The 17323-nt window shown below is 35.3% G+C and overlaps 1 protein-coding gene across 2 annotated transcripts in view; it reads right to left on the reverse strand.

The window, feature by feature from the left end:
- Nucleotides 1-17323, reverse strand: part of ITGAV (integrin subunit alpha V) — a 108870-nt gene that overhangs the window by 22389 nt on the left and 69158 nt on the right. For both annotated transcript variants that reach the window (XM_061433378.1, XM_061433388.1), the window contains exons 11-18: nt 15988-16040; nt 15380-15582; nt 11666-11857; nt 9047-9092; nt 7549-7656; nt 5864-5922; nt 4204-4358; nt 952-1089 (exon numbers count right to left, since the gene is read on the reverse strand). In XM_061433378.1, the coding sequence (XP_061289362.1) occupies nt 952-1089; nt 4204-4358; nt 5864-5922; nt 7549-7656; nt 9047-9092; nt 11666-11857; nt 15380-15582; nt 15988-16040 (954 nt within the window). The remainder of the gene's footprint in view (nt 1-951; nt 1090-4203; nt 4359-5863; nt 5923-7548; nt 7657-9046; nt 9093-11665; nt 11858-15379; nt 15583-15987; nt 16041-17323) is intronic.

Consider the following 17323-nt stretch of genomic DNA (forward strand, 5'->3'; position numbering starts at 1 on the left):
AGAAAGTCAAATATTAAAGTTATTATTTCCCTCAAATCAGATTCCAAAGTTAGCCAGTTTGATAAGCTGCCTTTAAATTATATTGGTATTAAAGAGATTGGTGATCCCAGTAAACTAATGTTAACACTAATAAATAGTTTCCGAAAGAATTCCACAATTATAAACAGAAAATAATCATAACCCATATATCAAAATGCATAATGTAAAATTAACAATTAACTTTTTTAAAAACTGTAAAACTGAACAACAGACTATAAGAGGCTCATATGTTCATTATTAAATTAATCAAAGTAAGACTGTGCATCCCCTAAAAATATAAATTGTAAAAAATACGAACTAAGAACAATGTTTGTAAGTTCTATACTAATGGGTAGTGGAAAGCAGCATCTATACTATTTACATGCAAAATATAAGATAGCTATATAAAATAAATTATAAAATTAAAACTATAAAATGTAGCAAACATATAAAATATGTTCCTTATAAAATTCTGTGTTGCTGTATTTGATTTTATCAAAAAAATGATTTATATACTATATATGCATATGTGTGTATATACACTAGCTTTTAAAATATAAATCAAAGATAACATAAACTTGTTCAGCAAAATACTAAAATACTATGTATTACTTAGCATCTTGTTGTTTTCCTTGAATTACTTTATTGTTTTATGTATTCAAAATGCAACCTTGTCTTCCTCTGCATATAAGCTGAGTGGCTTTGAATGTCTCCTCCCCTCTGACTTCTCTGACTAAAAAGGCAACATTATAGAAGCAATCCTTGTACAGCTGAGTCCCTTTGCTGTGCACCTGAAACCATCTCAATATTGTTAATCTGCTATACTCCAATGCAAAAAGATTAAAAATATAAAATAAAAGCCATCCTTTATGCTATTTAAAAAATGAATTATAATATTTTTTAAAAAGATAAAAGAATAAAAAAGTACAGTACCTGTCGACTAACATTGGCAGGAGTAAATTGGTTAAGAATAGGTTGCAACCCTGTTGCATCAGCAGCTGTTCTATAATCCAACCAATACTCCATAAAAATAGTAATTGGAGTGAGTTTGTCTCTAAATTCAGATTCATCCTAAAAATGGAAAAGCTTTGAATTAATTACAACATCAACCTAAGTAAGACATCAAGCTATCTGTAGAAATCCGTAAGCACACAATACAAAGCCAGCTGTACTCAGCCCTTGATCCAGTTCTACCAAAACTCTCTGTAAAACTACACTTACATAAGAATAGGATATCCATAAAGACTATCATTATCCATTGAGAATCCTTAACCAACTTTGTTTTGCAATGTAATATTTGATTCACACAAAAATATATGAGACCTGTTAATAAAATGAGCACTCTGACACACACCCAATATAAATAATAACTAGGACATTACCTATATTGCTTAAGCTACCTACATGCTCTTTTCATCCCTCTGTCTTCCTTCCAGAGGTAATCATTCCATTAGCTTGCTCACAGTAGTGTATAGGTCTCTAAAACAGCATGTTCTTCAGATTGCTTTTCCTGTTCATTTTAAAATGAGACCATACGTATTCTTCTGTTATTTGCTTCAACACTTTTTTAGAAGATTCATTTGCATTATTGCATGTAGCAAGGTTAATTTTTATTGCTGAGTAACTGGAGTGGGTAGCCTTTCCCTTCTCAAGGGGATCTTCCCAACCCAGGGATCAAACCCAGATCTCCCACATTGCAGGATTCTTTACCAGCTGAGCCACAAGGGAAGCCCAAGAATACTGGAGTGGGGTAGCGCATCCCTTCCTCAGGGGATCTTCCCAACCCAGGAATTGAACCGGGGTCTCCTGCATTGCAGGCAGATTCTTTACCAACTGAGCTATCAGGGAAGCCCATGTTGAGTAATACTTATAATAAATCCACAGTTTATCAATTATTTTTTGGATTTCTTTGGGGTTTTGGTTTATTTTTGCTATTACAAAAAAAAAAAAATGTATCATTCTACACAGTGGAAAGGAGATTTGTCGGCTAAGATAATACCATATTATCTTCCAAAATCTTCACAGCATTTACACTGCCATCAGCAACACATAAGAATTCTCATTAATTCACAGCTGGACCAAGCAATAGGTACTGGTAGACTTTGCGTATAAAATGGTATTTCTTCATAGTTGAAGCTTGAGGTATTTGTCTTGTTTGCAAATATCATGAACAGTTATTTAATCAAAAACCTTTCCTGCACTTCAAGTAAGACGGCCATGTTTTCAGTCTATTCATGTGTGAAGTTGTACTTCTATACTTTTAATGTTAACCCACTCTAGGATACATGCAAGTTGGTCTGTTTTTTAATCTTCTTTATAAACAGCTTGGATTGAGTTTGCTTATATTTGGTTAGTAATTCTTTATCTATGTCTTTGTGTAAGACTCATGAATTCTTGTTTATACTATCCTTGGCCAGTCTAGGTATCAATTACACTAGCTTCAGAGAATAAACTGGAAATACATCTTGTTTTTCTATTCTTTCTAAGAGCTTAATATTGGAATATCTCATTCCTGACAGCTTAGACATTATTGCCTATAAAATTATTTAGGTCTTGTGATCTGTTTGTGTAAAGACTTTTAAACTGCCAGTTCAATTTTCAGAATGGTTTATATGGTTAGTTTATATGGTTAAGTGGATTGTTTGGGTTTTCTATTTCTTCAAGTAACAGTTGTATCATGTTTTTCTAAGAATGTTTTTGTTTTCTTGGTACAAGGTTGTTCATAATATTCTATTATTTTAATTCCTCCATTATCTATGTGCCTGCGAGCAAAGTTGCTTCAGTCATATCTGACTCTTTGCTGCCCCACAGACTGTACCCCTCCAGACTCCTCTGTCCATGGGATTTCCCAGGCAAGAATACCGGAATGGGTAACCATTCTCTTCTCCTGGGCATCTTCCCAACCCAGGGATCGAACCCAGGGTCTCCCACACTCTAGGTAGATTTTTTACTGCTGAGTCACCAGGAATGTCCTTTTTTAATTTTTAATTTTGTGGAGGTTTTTGGGGTTTTTTTCCCCTTCATTTTTTCCCTCAAGCTTTCATTTAAACAGCATTTAAGGCTATATACATTTACCTCTATATTACGCTTTTGGGATATCCTACATATTTTGATATTTCCATTATAATTTACTTCTAAGTAAATTTCTAGTATGATCTTTTTTTTAATCCATAAGTTGCTTAAAATCACAATTCCTAATTCTCAATTTAAATTTGTTACTGATTTCTAAATATTGCACTATAATCAAACAGCATATATTCTATGATTTCAATTTTATTAAATTTGTTCAGACTTCCTCTATGTATATTGGGAACTTTTATATTCTCTAAATGTTGGATGCCAAGTTCTATATAGAGTTTATTAATTATGTTGAGTCTTCTATATCTTTACTGATATCTTTGTCTTTTAAATCAAAGTTCACCCTTTATTTCTTTCAATATTTTATATACATTTATACTTTGTAACTGATAATTCTAAATCTCAAGTCTTTCCATGGGGTGGCAAAGAGTCGGAGACGACTGAGCAACTTTCACTTTACTTTTCCAGGACTAAGATTTGTTTGCTGTGTCTTCTAATGGCTTACTCTCTGTTTCTTTAGTACTTTAGAAATGAATTCCTATTTGATTTGAACTTAACCTGTGGGACCTGTACTAGATTGTTCCAGTGAAAACTTGCATTTACTCTTGCAAGAGTCAGGGGCATCTTTGTTTTGGGGACACTTTAGCCCTGTGGAAAAATCTAGACCTAATACAGAAGTTCAGGTCAGACCCCTAGCTTGCAGCAGGCCCCAGGTGACTCTGAACCCCCATAATGGTGTTGGCAAGTACTGCTCCCCTCTGCCCAGGTTCCATCCCTCCCTCTCTAGCTACCCTGACTCATACACTTGCTTACAACTCACAAGTCAGGTTTGCCAATGGAGTTTTTTAATTGATTACTTGGGGAGGGGTAGATTTATTTTACGGTCTTGAGAGTCCAGTTAATACGTTTGTCATAATTTAATAAGGCCACCTGACAAGAGTAGATGTCCATTACTCAAGTCTGACTCTTTAAAAAGCCCTGTTTCCTCAACTGCATTTTTCTGTTTTCTTGTTTATTCACCACCAAAAAAACTTTTACAGAAAGGAAAAATCATTCAGATGAAAAAATAATACATAGAAAGATAAGAAACATAAAAGTATGTCTTACCCGCAGATATGCGATCAGCTCCTCACACTGCATCTGTCCCCCCCTTGAGATGGTCATGTTCTTGGAGTGACCCGGGGACCTGTTATGGAGAAAGAGTGCTCGTCGAATTGCTCCTTTCTGCTTGAGTTTATCCAAAAGAAGCTCCACCTGGAAGTCTATACAAACCAAAGGATTTATAACCAACATAATCTTTATGGACACCTACCTGTCCTAAATATCTCAAGTTTTCATGTAAAGAGAGATATACAGACATTTCTTAAGAAGTAACTTCCTTCTAATTCATTCTTAAAAAGTCTATCCGGTATAGTGAGACCACAACATATTAATTCTGAATAAATATTTAATAATTAATTAATCCAACCATTCCCAGCTTAATGTCATCTAATAATTCAGACACTAGATAATGATAAAACAACTAGCCCATAGAAGGGAATTTTTTTTTCTTTTCACTTAAGCTGAGAGGAGGAAGTTCAGAAATAAGATATGTGAATAATTAAGACTTCCACCACTAATGCAGGTAGCAGCACTCCTGCTGATTGTGAGTAAGAAATGTTTACTAATCTGCACCCATACATTCACTACCGTGATGAATGAGCAGTTTGTATCAATTCCAACTCCTACTTCTAATAAAGCTACCATATCAAACTATCAGGTAAATATGTCTCTTGTGAAGCAAATGACCAAACAAAGCTGACCAGGTCAGGAATCATCTTAAAAAGAATGTGCAGCCAAGAATCAAGCATAGTTGCTAGATTACTAGCTTTTAAGATTCAGTTCTTCTTAAATAGTTTCTTCAAAGGAGATAAGAATGTAGATCTTTAAAACCACAAGTCTCCTTTCAAGTTCCTCTAAATGCTCAACTTCATAACAAATCTGAGTGAAAACCCAGGATTATTTTGCTTCCAGTTCTGTTCCATCCACTCTTTGAGAGACAGCAAGCGCCTGCCTCTAGCCTCTGGAAACTGCCATTTCCTCCGCAAAATACGTGTCCAGGTAATCCCTTAGCTCCTTCATTTCCTTCAGGTCTTTACTGAAAAACTACCTTCCTTGCCACCCTATGTGAACTTCAGACACAAACACACCTCCCAACAGACTCAGTCCCTCTGTTAAGAGCTTCACTGTTATTTCTTAGCATTTACACTGAAAAATCTCCACAATAGTTACTGAACTCTCCTACCCTGCTTTCAGAATCACATAAACAATTTTTTGGAAAAAAAGAGTGAAGTTAGTATTTTCTGTGTGGGTTAAACTTAGTGTCAAAACTTTTTCTCCTTCTCTCTTTCTAAATCACCTCTACTTCTGAAATTACCAGGGTTTCTCCGGCACATAAAATATAAACTTCTCAGTAGGTAACTGACTTTATAAGCAATGATATTCATTTTTCCTGAAGTTCATTTGTCTCACATTTGTAACTTTAACTTTCTCAAGGCCGTATTTATCACTAATTTTTCAGAATGCCAATAAATAAATGTATTATCTCTGAACTGGCTTAAGGGCTGCCAAACAAAATAATTATGTTGTAATTTTAAATGTCTTTTACATAAACATTCAAATAAAAAAAAAATAACAACTATCTGAATAGTTATTCAGATATCCTAGAACTTTTTTAAGTGCTGCATACGCAGCACCATTATATATAATTTTTCCATAGAACACTTACCAAGCTTCGTAGGAAGTGCTCCTTTGCCATCTGCCTTTAAGCAGAACCTGACATTAAAACTGTAAAAAAAAAAAAAAATACATACAAATCCCATAATCCAGTTTAAACATTTTTTAATATCATCCAAATCTCACATTTCTTCTTTTTTAAATCTCACATTTCTAATACTTAGTTTACACTGTGAAGCCTTGTATCTTTCTTTACATCTTAATATTATTTTTATACATTAAACTATACAGAATATTCTAATATTCTATACTGTCATTCTTCAGTAACAGGCACATTTCCTTTCACAATACTTTAATGAGACAAAAAAGAAAAAAAAGTTCCTAACCTCCTCTCAAGTTTATAGAATCTCTTTGACAAATCTAAATGAGGAAAATGACAGTCCAGATTTAAAATAAATATCTCACTTATTTAAAAGCCCCGCAAAGCTCCCTTTAATTAGTGAGCTCCTCTAGAATAGCATTTTTCACAGCTTATTACTAGGTCATGACATCAGTTTACTGGGCTGTGGCCAGCATCTTAAAAAAACGAATGTTTATGTGTAAAATTGATGTAAGTATCAAGGGTAAGATTTCATGAAACTTAAGTTTAAAAACGTATGTTTACTGGATTATGATGTAAAATGTGTTTCATCCTATAATCAAAAACATGTGAAAGCTACTGCTCTAGTTAATGTATTCAAAGCCTTCACACTGTTACCAGAATAAGCAAAACCTTGAAAATGTCACTGCCAATCAATGAAAATGAAGACCAAATACTATTGAACTTTTAAAGCACTCTGATGAAAGAAATAAAATTTTTATTGTATACATGTTTGTTTTATATATTATAAACAAAATTTTGAAAAATGATTTTAATAATAACAATACTTCAAAAACAAAATCAGGAAAAATATCTTTCCATTAGATCATTTGAAGTAAAATTTTCCCAGCTTCCAATCATTCAACCCTTCACATATAAGTTCTCTTTGATTTTTCTGTGTAAGTAAGAAACACGAACATTGTTTCCCAAAGTTGGGTACTTACAGTCAGTTTATATGGATCAGGACTTTTCATTACTAATTTTATATTTATGTTGACATGCATGAGAAAGACTGGTTTCTCCATTTTATTTTAATATGTTTTAAAGTAAAACATGAGTCAGTTTAAAGGAAAAAAACTTAAATTATAAATACAAATAAAATAAAAAATAGTAAAAAAAAAAAATCACATGATATAGTGAAAAGTAATAAAAAATGTAAACTTGAAAAATAGAGAAGAATTTCAGACATTAGGTTTACAGAAAAAGTTACATTTTTCTTCAGAAATTAGTAAAAGAACAAATAGAAGACCAATACCTTCAAGCAAAATAATTCTTTTCATACAATGAGTCACAGATACTAAATCTGAAAAACATCATTAGTTTTTAAAAATCAAAATCAAAATCAAAATGTTCACTGGTTTTTTTATTTTTGATATATTCATTTTTCAAAAATTAGTTTTATACTAGTTTATAGAATATTTCTAGAGGCTTATATGTACCCTCTTTGGAACAATATTTGTAAATTCAATCTATGACAAGAAAATAGAGTATATCCATAGAAACTGTTTTAGTAATATTTCAGCCCACTCCCCCATTTTCAATTAATTTTATAATGATTGAACCAATAATTATAACTATTATTAAACAAAAACCCTTACCAGGAAACTTTGAGATCTGTCCCAGGCAGAGGGCAGGTTTTATTTTCTTGATTTAAAATGCTAGGGTACACTTCAAGGCCAGCATTTACAGTGATAACTGGTCTGGCCCTGGTTTTAAAAAAAAAGAAAAAAAGTTATTTAAAATGATACACTGATCTAAGTACTTCAGGATCACGTTCATGGTGTATACAGCGCAATGTTCACTAAAGCAGTGTCTGTAATAGCACAAAGAATAGAAACAATCTAAACGTAGAAAGACCAAACAGCTCAGTTTGCCCCAGACTGTCTTGATTTTATCAGTGAAAGTTCCATGACCCGGTAAAGCCCCCTCAATTCCAGGCAAAGCAGGACCACTGGTCACAACCTATCTGAACACAGCCCATTAAAGCAGGATGATTAAATAAGTCGGAGGATAGCTACCTAATGCAGCTGCAATACAAGAGGGAGATGAGTGCTGTAAAGCCATCTGCACTAATATGGGATGATATTAGCCAGGAGAGAATTTTAGTATGACAGGAAAAAAAACCGCCATGTAAAAAGGATGCGTGCACACATTTACACACAATTTTGTAATGCACAGAATGTTTCTGGTAGGATATACTAATGAACTAGTAACTGGTGTGAGAGGAAGTATATATTTTTTATTGTATGCCCTTTTCATATTGCTTGACATTTTACCACATGCCTGTATTACTGCTATTACTATTAATAGCAATTTTTAAAACTAAACAATAAATTAAAATAAATACAGTTTTCCAAAGTTCAGATGTACATGTTTATGCTCTGTAAAAAAAATACAGCAGGCTCAGGTCAGTGTGCTTGTTCCAATCATGACAAATCCAAGAACCTGTATGGTCGCAAGCTGCTCTGAGAGGCACAATCAAGTTGACCTACACTACACAAGAGCGTTAGTTTTCCTGCCAGATATAAGCACAGTCCATAGAAGTGTAAACATCTTAATCTACTTGCAAAGCCAGATGATACCGTAAGGCATGAGGAACTGATGAAACACAGAGAATTACTGGAAATACGGATGAAGCTGGGAACTAGAGACATGTAGATTTACACATATTACTCTGATAAAAATATTTATTTTGGGAGTCATTACATCTTTCCCCAGTGGTCTCAGAATACTGTGGCACAAATACCAAGTTAATTTCTTGTCTCTTAGAGGAAAATGTAACTTTTATACTTTTAAATGTAACTCGTATACTTTTAAATTCATAAAATCTAAAACACAGGAGAACATCTTTGAACAAATTTAAAGAACAAAGATGGAAAATTCTTAATGCTTTTCTAATAAAACAATCTACTGCTTTCTCTATTCTGGGGATCTCCTTGTATCACTCCTCCTTGCCTGAAGTGAATCTTGAATAGAAAGAACAAATTTTATCATTAATTCAAGAAAATTAAAATGAAATTTAAGCACTAGTACTTAACTATAAAACTTCCATATAATTCATAACACTCCTGTAGTATCAGATATGGAAAGTCTTACCTGTATAATACAGCTCTATCGACACCAAAAGCTCCTACAATTAAGTCTTAAAAGAGAATAGAAAAAATATGTTAATAATAATAGTTTTTTAAAATTCACATACCATTCTATAAAGCTCTCCATGTACATAATAAAGATTAGATTTAGACATAGACTCAAAGTTCTTCATCAGTGATTTTAAGACAGCATCTAAAAGGCTAAAATTTATATGAAAACTTTACACTATTATCAATGACAAACACTTTCATAACACTAATTTTTTCATCCATCCAGGTAGATAAGAATCTTCTGAATAGATACTGAGTAAAAATCAGCACCAATGAAGAAGGATATACCACCCAAACACACATTCCCAAAGGTAAAAGCTTTATAGATGCCTGTGGATTTTTTTAATTTAGTTTTTTTTTTAATTTATTTCCTTTTAACTGAAGGATAACTATAATATTGTGTTGGTTTCTGCCATATATCAACATGCATCAGCCATAGGGATACATTTGCCTGTGGACTTAAATTTCTCTTTCTCTGAAACAAAAAAATTTTTGAATTTTGTGTTTTGAAACAAAATTTTTTTCTGTTTTTGAAACAAAATAAAACCAAAATACAAACACAGTTGATTCTTGAACAACATGGGTTTGAACTGTGAAAATCTACTTATACATGGATTTTTTTTTTTTTTCACAGAAAGTACTACAGCACTACACAACCCGAGGTTGGTTCACAACCAGAACTGTTGATACAGAGGTCGAGTGTAGTCAGTTATAGATGAACTTTTGAGTGTGCAGAGGGTCAGCACCCTTAACACACTGTCCAAGGATCAACTGTACCTAGAATCCTTAGAATGACAGCAGATAGCATCCAAATCAACAAGAACAGAATGCGTTAGTCTTCACACGTATCTTTACACGTAGCTAGTACCACTGGTTCACAATCAGGAAAAATGAAATCAGAACTCTATCTCACAGTATATGCATGCGTGTGTGCTAAGTCACTTCAGTGTGTCTGACTTTGTGATCCCATGGACTGTAGTCCAATAGGCTTACCCAAGCTAAATTTGACAAAGCTCTTTCTAAGCAGAAAAGTACATGAGAAACCATAAAGACAGGTACAATGGATCACAAAAGAATTAGGAACTTTTTTATGCCCCTAAAGAAAACATCACAGGGAACAGAGCTGTCTGTGCTCCATACCCCCTCAGTGATGACCACCTGCCTTGAACAATGGCAGGGCTTGAACAGCAGCTGAAATACAAAATTAAACTGACTTATAACATAGAATCAAGAGAGGAGTAATTAATATTAGGTTGGTGCAAAAGTAATTAATATTAGGTTGGTGCCATTTGATACTGGAATATATCCTTAAATGAATGGGGTTATATTATACATCATTTCAATGTGCATTTCTCACTTTATGTTTTTTTGCTAATGACTTAATACTTGCTGTATATTTTATTTTAGACTATGGAAATGATGTTAGACAAAAAGCAAAATTGAGTGACTTTCTTATTCAAGTTCAAAGTGGGTCACAGACAGCAGCGGAGACAATTCACAACATCAACAAAGCATTTGGCCAAGGAACTGTTGATGAACATACAGGCCGTTGGTAATTCAAGAAGTTTTCCAAATGAGATGAGAGCCTTGAAGATTAGGAGCGTAGTGGCCGGCCATCAGAAGTTGACAACCACCAACTGAAAGGATCATCAAAGTGGATCCTCTTACAACTACACAAGAAGTTGAAGAACTCAACGCTGACCATTCTATACTTGTCTGGCATTTGAAGCCAATTGGAAAGGTGAAAAAGCTAGATAAGTACGTGCCTTGTGAGCTGACTGAAAATCAAAATAATAGTTCTTTTGAAGTGTCATCTTCTCTTATTCTATGCAACAACAATGAACCATTTCTCAATCATATTGTTACCTGTGATGAAAAGTGGATTTTATACAAAACTGGTGACAATCAGCTCAGTGGTTAGACTGAGAAGAAACTCCAAATCACTTTCCAAAGCCAAATTTGCACCAAAAAAGGTCATGGTCACTATTTGGTGGTCTGCTGCTGGTCTGATCCACTATAGCTTTCTAAATCCCAGTGAAACCATTATATCTGAGAAGTATGCTCAGCAAATTGATGAGATGTATGGAGAACTACATCACTTGCAGCAGGCATTGCTCAACAGAAAGAGCCCAATTCTTCTTCACAACGACCCCTGACTGTATGTTGCACAATCAATGCTTCTAAACTTGAACAAATTGGGCTACAAGTTTTCCCTCATCTTCCATATTCACCTGATCTCTCACAACTGACTACCACTTCTTCAAGCATCTTGACCACTTAATGCAGCGAAAATGCTTCCACAACCAGCAGGAAACAGAAAATGCTTTCCGAGAGGTTCGTCAAATCCTGAAGCACAGATTTTTACACTACAGGATTAAACAAACTTATTTCTCACTGGCAAAAATGTGTTTATTGTAATGGTTCCTATTTTGATTAACAAAGATGTGTTTGAACCTAGTTATAATGATTTAAAGTCCACGGTCTGAAACTCCAATTACATTTGCACCAACCTACTACTACTGGCTGTTAGGACTGAAAAATCTAAGATGCACTATTTATTTCTAGGAAGCACCTGGATATCCATTCTTGTCTATATCCGTGGCTCCTTTCATGGAATAGCCGAAGCTTGGTGGCATGCTCCGAGCTGCCCACTTCCCTTCAAGGATCTGAGACGGTACTGCATTCAAGCCTGTGGGTCTTCCATTGAAAATATAAACAATTCCTTTTTTATCTTCACCCCCATATGGAGCAGCAATTGCAATATCTGAGGGGGAAAAGGAAGAGGGGGAGAGTAAGAAGGGGGGAAAGGGGTAGGGGGAAGGTAAAGAAGATATGAGAGTGGGAGGGAGGAGAGAATAGATGGAGAAAATAAGTCATAGTACTCATCATTATTTCTGTGGAGAAGATCCTAACATCTTTAGAATCCATGTATTGATACCATGATAAATATCAAACTTCAGTAGGGTACTCTTAAAAGCAAAAACCAAACTCAAGGAGATTCAAGCAAACAGTATGGAAATGACATTAACTTGGAGCCATATATTCTGGGTCTGATCTTGGACAAATCACTTAACCTTTCTTGACCTCAAATGACTCATCCTTAAAACAGAGAGGAGGGGACATGTCCAAATATTCATCTAAGGTTCATTCTAGCTCTCAAAATTCTTGTTAATTTAATTGGGCATGGTTTGGGGGTTTTTTGTTTTGTTTTTTGAGAAGTCAATCTGGTTCAGAGACATGAACGCTATGATTTCATCTCTATCTTAATCAATTTATACTGAATTTTTTTAAAAGTTTGAAATTCTTAAAAAGAAAAAAACAAACAAACAAACAAACCACCAACCAACCAAATGGTCACTATAACCTTTCTTAACTCCAGAATATATTATGAATACTATATCCACTTCCCTCTACCTTTCTGGCCCCACACTGGACAAGCCATTCTCATCCTTTGCCTGGACCCCTAAAGGAGTCTAAGTGCCTCCCACTTCTACTCTTACCTCTATAATCCATTCTCCTCAAGACTGCCAAATGTTAATATCATGTCACTTTCCTTCTTAAAAATCCTTCAATTATTTCCCCAAGCATTCAAATGCCACCTAGTTTGTCCATTCATCACCCCACCTCTAACCCAACCCCAGATCTTCCTACCAATCCTGGCCTTTAAACTCACCAGGTTAGCCCCCATCTCTGGATTTATACTTGCTGTGCCCTCTGCTTTATAGGCTCTTGCTCCAGAGCTTTTCAAGCTTTGCTCCTACTGTTTGTCCAAACTGGCAGAGCGTTCTTCCCTGGCCCGTCTGTGGAGTAACAGCTTCTCCTTCCTCTGTCTAGGCACTCTCTATCACATCACCTTGCTTTTGTTTGTCTAAACCCACGGCCTTTATCACTACCTGAATTTCCCCTTTATGTGTTTACGCTATTGGTCCTCTACAAAACATAAATTTCCTAAGAACAAAGATGTGTTCATCTTGCTTATAACAGCCCCTAAATACCAGCCATTTCAAACTGCCTCAGTTTTCTTAATATACCTAAAGTGGTTTCACCCCCCTCAACGTAGCCTCCCGAGACATCAAAGACACCTCGTCACTCATTTTTTAAGACGGTTATACCCAGGAATATCTCAAACACTGTGATGACTACTTTCTAGTGTTTCCTTGTTCACATTAAACTTTCTCCTATTGATGCTAAATTCCTTAAGGACATGGATGGGCTCTAATTCATCCTCTCATTTTTAGCACTTACTACAGTGCTTAGCTTGCAGTAAGCACCAACTAAGAATTTGTTATCCTTAAATAAAAAGTAGTTTTAAAATTATGTAAAAGTTCTTCTTTATCTTTCTTTAAGTTTTAAAAGATAAATATAAATTCTAAATTGACATATGCACTAAGAAAGTTTTTATTAAAATACAATTTTCCAACAGAAGATGGCTCTACTACTGAGAGACAGTTTTAAAAAAATTCTCTTTACCTTTCCTAAACCTTTGTTATTTTGTATATTCTAATCATGTCTTCTCTTGGCTGGTATCTGTCTAGTCTGGAGAGCCCTCCTTTTTCATGTAATTAATCTACTCCTTTGATCATTTTAGTTTCTTTTTCTGTGCTTTTCCCCCTCTGCCTTTCTGGAGAAGTATTGACAAAAACTCCACGTAATTGTGGAACATAATTTTATTATTGTTTTCAGTATCCCTCTTGATCATACCTAGGGTTTTCCCAGTGGGTGTTAAGTGGAAAGAGAGGAAAATAGGAGCAAAGACAAAAAAAAGAGTCAATGTCATCAGGTCTGAATAAGGAAAAGATCCAGGTTATAATTAATACACACACACATACAGACTATATGGGACAATAAGACCTCAGGAGACACTTTGGGAGCAAAAAAAGAAAAAATCATCCTCAATGGTATCTAGCTCTAAAAGTAAAATCTCTTTGTAAAACTGTTATAAAACTTTGATATTTTTTAGCTATCACTGCTTATAATTTTTGTGTTCACAGTACATTTTAATAGGAATAGGGAAAGCAAGATGAGACGCTATCTGGATTACGATATTAAAGAAACGTTCTTTAAAGTGGCTGGAATATTCTCAAAACAGGGTGAAGGCAAACATGTCCAGGTTTTCCCAAAATGCCTGGAAGACAGGCCCATCCTCAGCAAAGAACCTGTTAAATTTACTCAAGGTAGAACTTCGAATCTGGCCCTGTTTTCTAGGTAGTTTTTGTTATCAAAAGTTAATGATTTGATCTGTTCTATAGTATTCTTCTCAAGTTCTACATTGAGTTTTATACTAGAATTCCATTTATGTTCTCCTGGTGGTAAAAAACAACCTTTAAGATTATTTTAGGAGGCAAAATGTCCCCTTGAGTAGTTTTTCCACTAACAATGAAAACTTCTAGGGTGAGAGATGATACTTTCAGCACGTGACATAACACTACCCACGTGGCAGGAGGAGTCTTGAGGCCAAACAAACATTTTCCTTTTCTACTACTAATTGGGAGATTTGAGAGTCATCTGTCTTTTTTGAGGTTTTCATCTTAATTTATAACTTTCTTGTCATTTTGGGGGGGATATCCCTATATACTGTTGATTATACAAACAAACCCACGGTTCAACTCTCCATTTTGTGACCTCTGGGAAGATTATTAGTATCATTCCTTTTTGAAAAAAATCTTGGTGATTTGTAATCTACATTTCACTCTATAGCAGAAGCCAACTTTGATTTTTAAAGCTATCTATAGCTATTAATTAAATTATTAAGTGGGACTGTGATAAAAGTGAACGTATACCTTTTTTATCTGTCCCTGTGAAGGGAGATACAACCTCCCTCAGAATATTCTGGATAGCCACAACAAAATTACGGCTTTAAAAATATTAGTATCAAATCATACCTTTGAAGGAGGCATTAGGGTCAGCACTGCCTTGACAATAGGCCTGGGAGCATTTTTTACACTTGTATCTGAATGGACAGCAGAGGGCACTGCTGCTAAGCAGGACATAGACAAAAAATCACCAGCTCACACTGGGCTCCCTGGGAATGCAAGTGCCTTTCAAAAATTAACCACTCTGATGCTCTAATTTGAGCTGCATGTATAATAACTCATGAGAGTCAGTTTTTGAAAATTCCCCTCTGATTTTTAAGGGAAATGAACAACCTGTCGTTGAACCTAGTGTGTCACTCAAATCCTTCCTTCCAGGAAGGAGGTTTGCTCGTGTGAGCTTCTATAAATAGGGTATAGGACTTTTTCAAGTGGCCACAGAAAATCAGGGACCTTCGGCTCTTCACACTCCTTACCATTGAAGCCATCCTGGTCTAGATCTCCCAAAGGGGCTATGGCGCTGCCGAACCTTGCAAAGACCTCAAAACCATTCAGCTTGATGGTCTGGAAGTCCCCCGAAGCTTTCTGCAGAGACACCGAGACCTGCCCCACCTCCTGGAGTTTGCCATCAGAACCGCGATCCATGAAGAGAGGTGCGCCGATAAACACATCTGCGTAACTAAAACAACAGAATCGTTTTCACGAAGGCAAGATCAAATTCCATGTGACTATTAATAATCATTTTCTTTCTTAGTTGAAACTCAAGTTTTCCTCTTTCTACCTCTCTTAAGGCCACATTTGAAATGACCATTTCTAATTCAAACCTTCCTTCAGTTCTTTTAAGAAACTACGAGTAATTCATAAGATTATTTTATTCCTTTATACTATAAAAGCTATTGAAAGGAATTATTAACAACATAAAGATTTTCTAGTATTCGTGATTAAGGCTGCATCAAATTGGTTCCTTAAATAGGAAGATTAGTGGGAAGGAGACAGAGAAACAGAAGGAAAAATGTTTAGTTTTAGTAAAGCATTCATAAACACAAGAGGAAAACTGTTTCTGAAAACATTTTTTAAAACTTACTCATCCCCATTAATGTCAGTGGCAGCGACAGAAAATCCAAAATATGCAGCCATCTGGATAATGAGATGAAAATGAAATGTTTACAATTTCATCCAACTAATTTAGAAAATTAATATTTGTTGTGTATTTACCAAATAGAAAGGATTACTTTTTTCTCTGCATATAGTATTTCAATCTAAGTTTCTTCTTTTGTTTATTCTACCAAAACAATGACCGTCAGTTAATGAGGCTTGTATACTTTCCTAGATTTACTGGCAAGACAGCAATGTGTCTTGGAAGACATTCCAGTGTCTTCAGCACACGCCATTCACAAGTCCAAGTACAATCAAGGCTCCTCCTGAGGCCTCACCTCCTATCTCCTGTCCTCTCTACTTACCCAAAGACAGCAGACACACTACCAGAAAGACAGACAAGACATTTCAACTGAACACAAGAAGTTATAAATGATGCCAGAGCAGTAAAAATAAATAGGTCATAAATAGTTTCAGAGAAGGCAATGGCAACCCACTCCAGTACTCTTGCCTGGAAAATCCCATGGACAGAGGACCCTGGTAGGCTGCAGTCCATGGGGTCGCTAAGAGTCGGGCATGACTGAGCGACTTTACTTTCACTTTTCACTTTGATGCATTGGAGAAGGAAATGGCAACCCACTCCAGTGTTCTTGCCTGGAGAATCCCAGGGACAGAGGAGCCTAGTGGGCTGCCGTCTATGGGGTTGCACAGAGTCCGACACGACTGACGCGACTTAGCAGCAGCAGCAGCAAATAGTTCTTCCTATGTGAAACCACTACAACTCAAAAGAAATTACTGTTTGGAAAGATACAGAATGGAGTTCCTTTTTGTTTCACATCTCAATCAATTATGTGCCAGTGGTTTTGCTTTTAAATTGCATGTAGTACAAATGTGCTTGGGTTTATCATGGGCTTGTTTTGCAGAGAAGGAATGTCCTCTCCTCACCACAGGAGACTGCTGGCCATCATAGACAGAGCAGTCTGGCTGGAAATACATGTGAAAAAAAAAAGTTCTAAACAGATTCCAACATACAAAACAAAACTAGGAGTGATGACAGACTAAAGATGAACTAAAATGAAAGATGAATCAACAAACCAAAAAAAGTGGTTAGTAAATCTTCCAAAATTCGATTAGCTGAGCTATCAGGAGGGAGATTCCCAGGTTAATCTATTTTGAATTTATACAGTGTAACTGAGAAAATGAAAGACAAAGTCTGTGTTGAATCACAAGGTCAGAACATGTGTAATAAAGTGTGCTGTATTAGGGGTACCATGATAAAGTGCTGGCTGGAATTTAACAGAATACTACTCTTGGATTGTGGTCTC

The sequence above is a fragment of the Bos javanicus genome, chromosome 2 (genome assembly GCF_032452875.1).
Source record: "Bos javanicus breed banteng chromosome 2, ARS-OSU_banteng_1.0, whole genome shotgun sequence".
Taxonomy (NCBI): domain Eukaryota; kingdom Metazoa; phylum Chordata; class Mammalia; order Artiodactyla; family Bovidae; genus Bos; species Bos javanicus.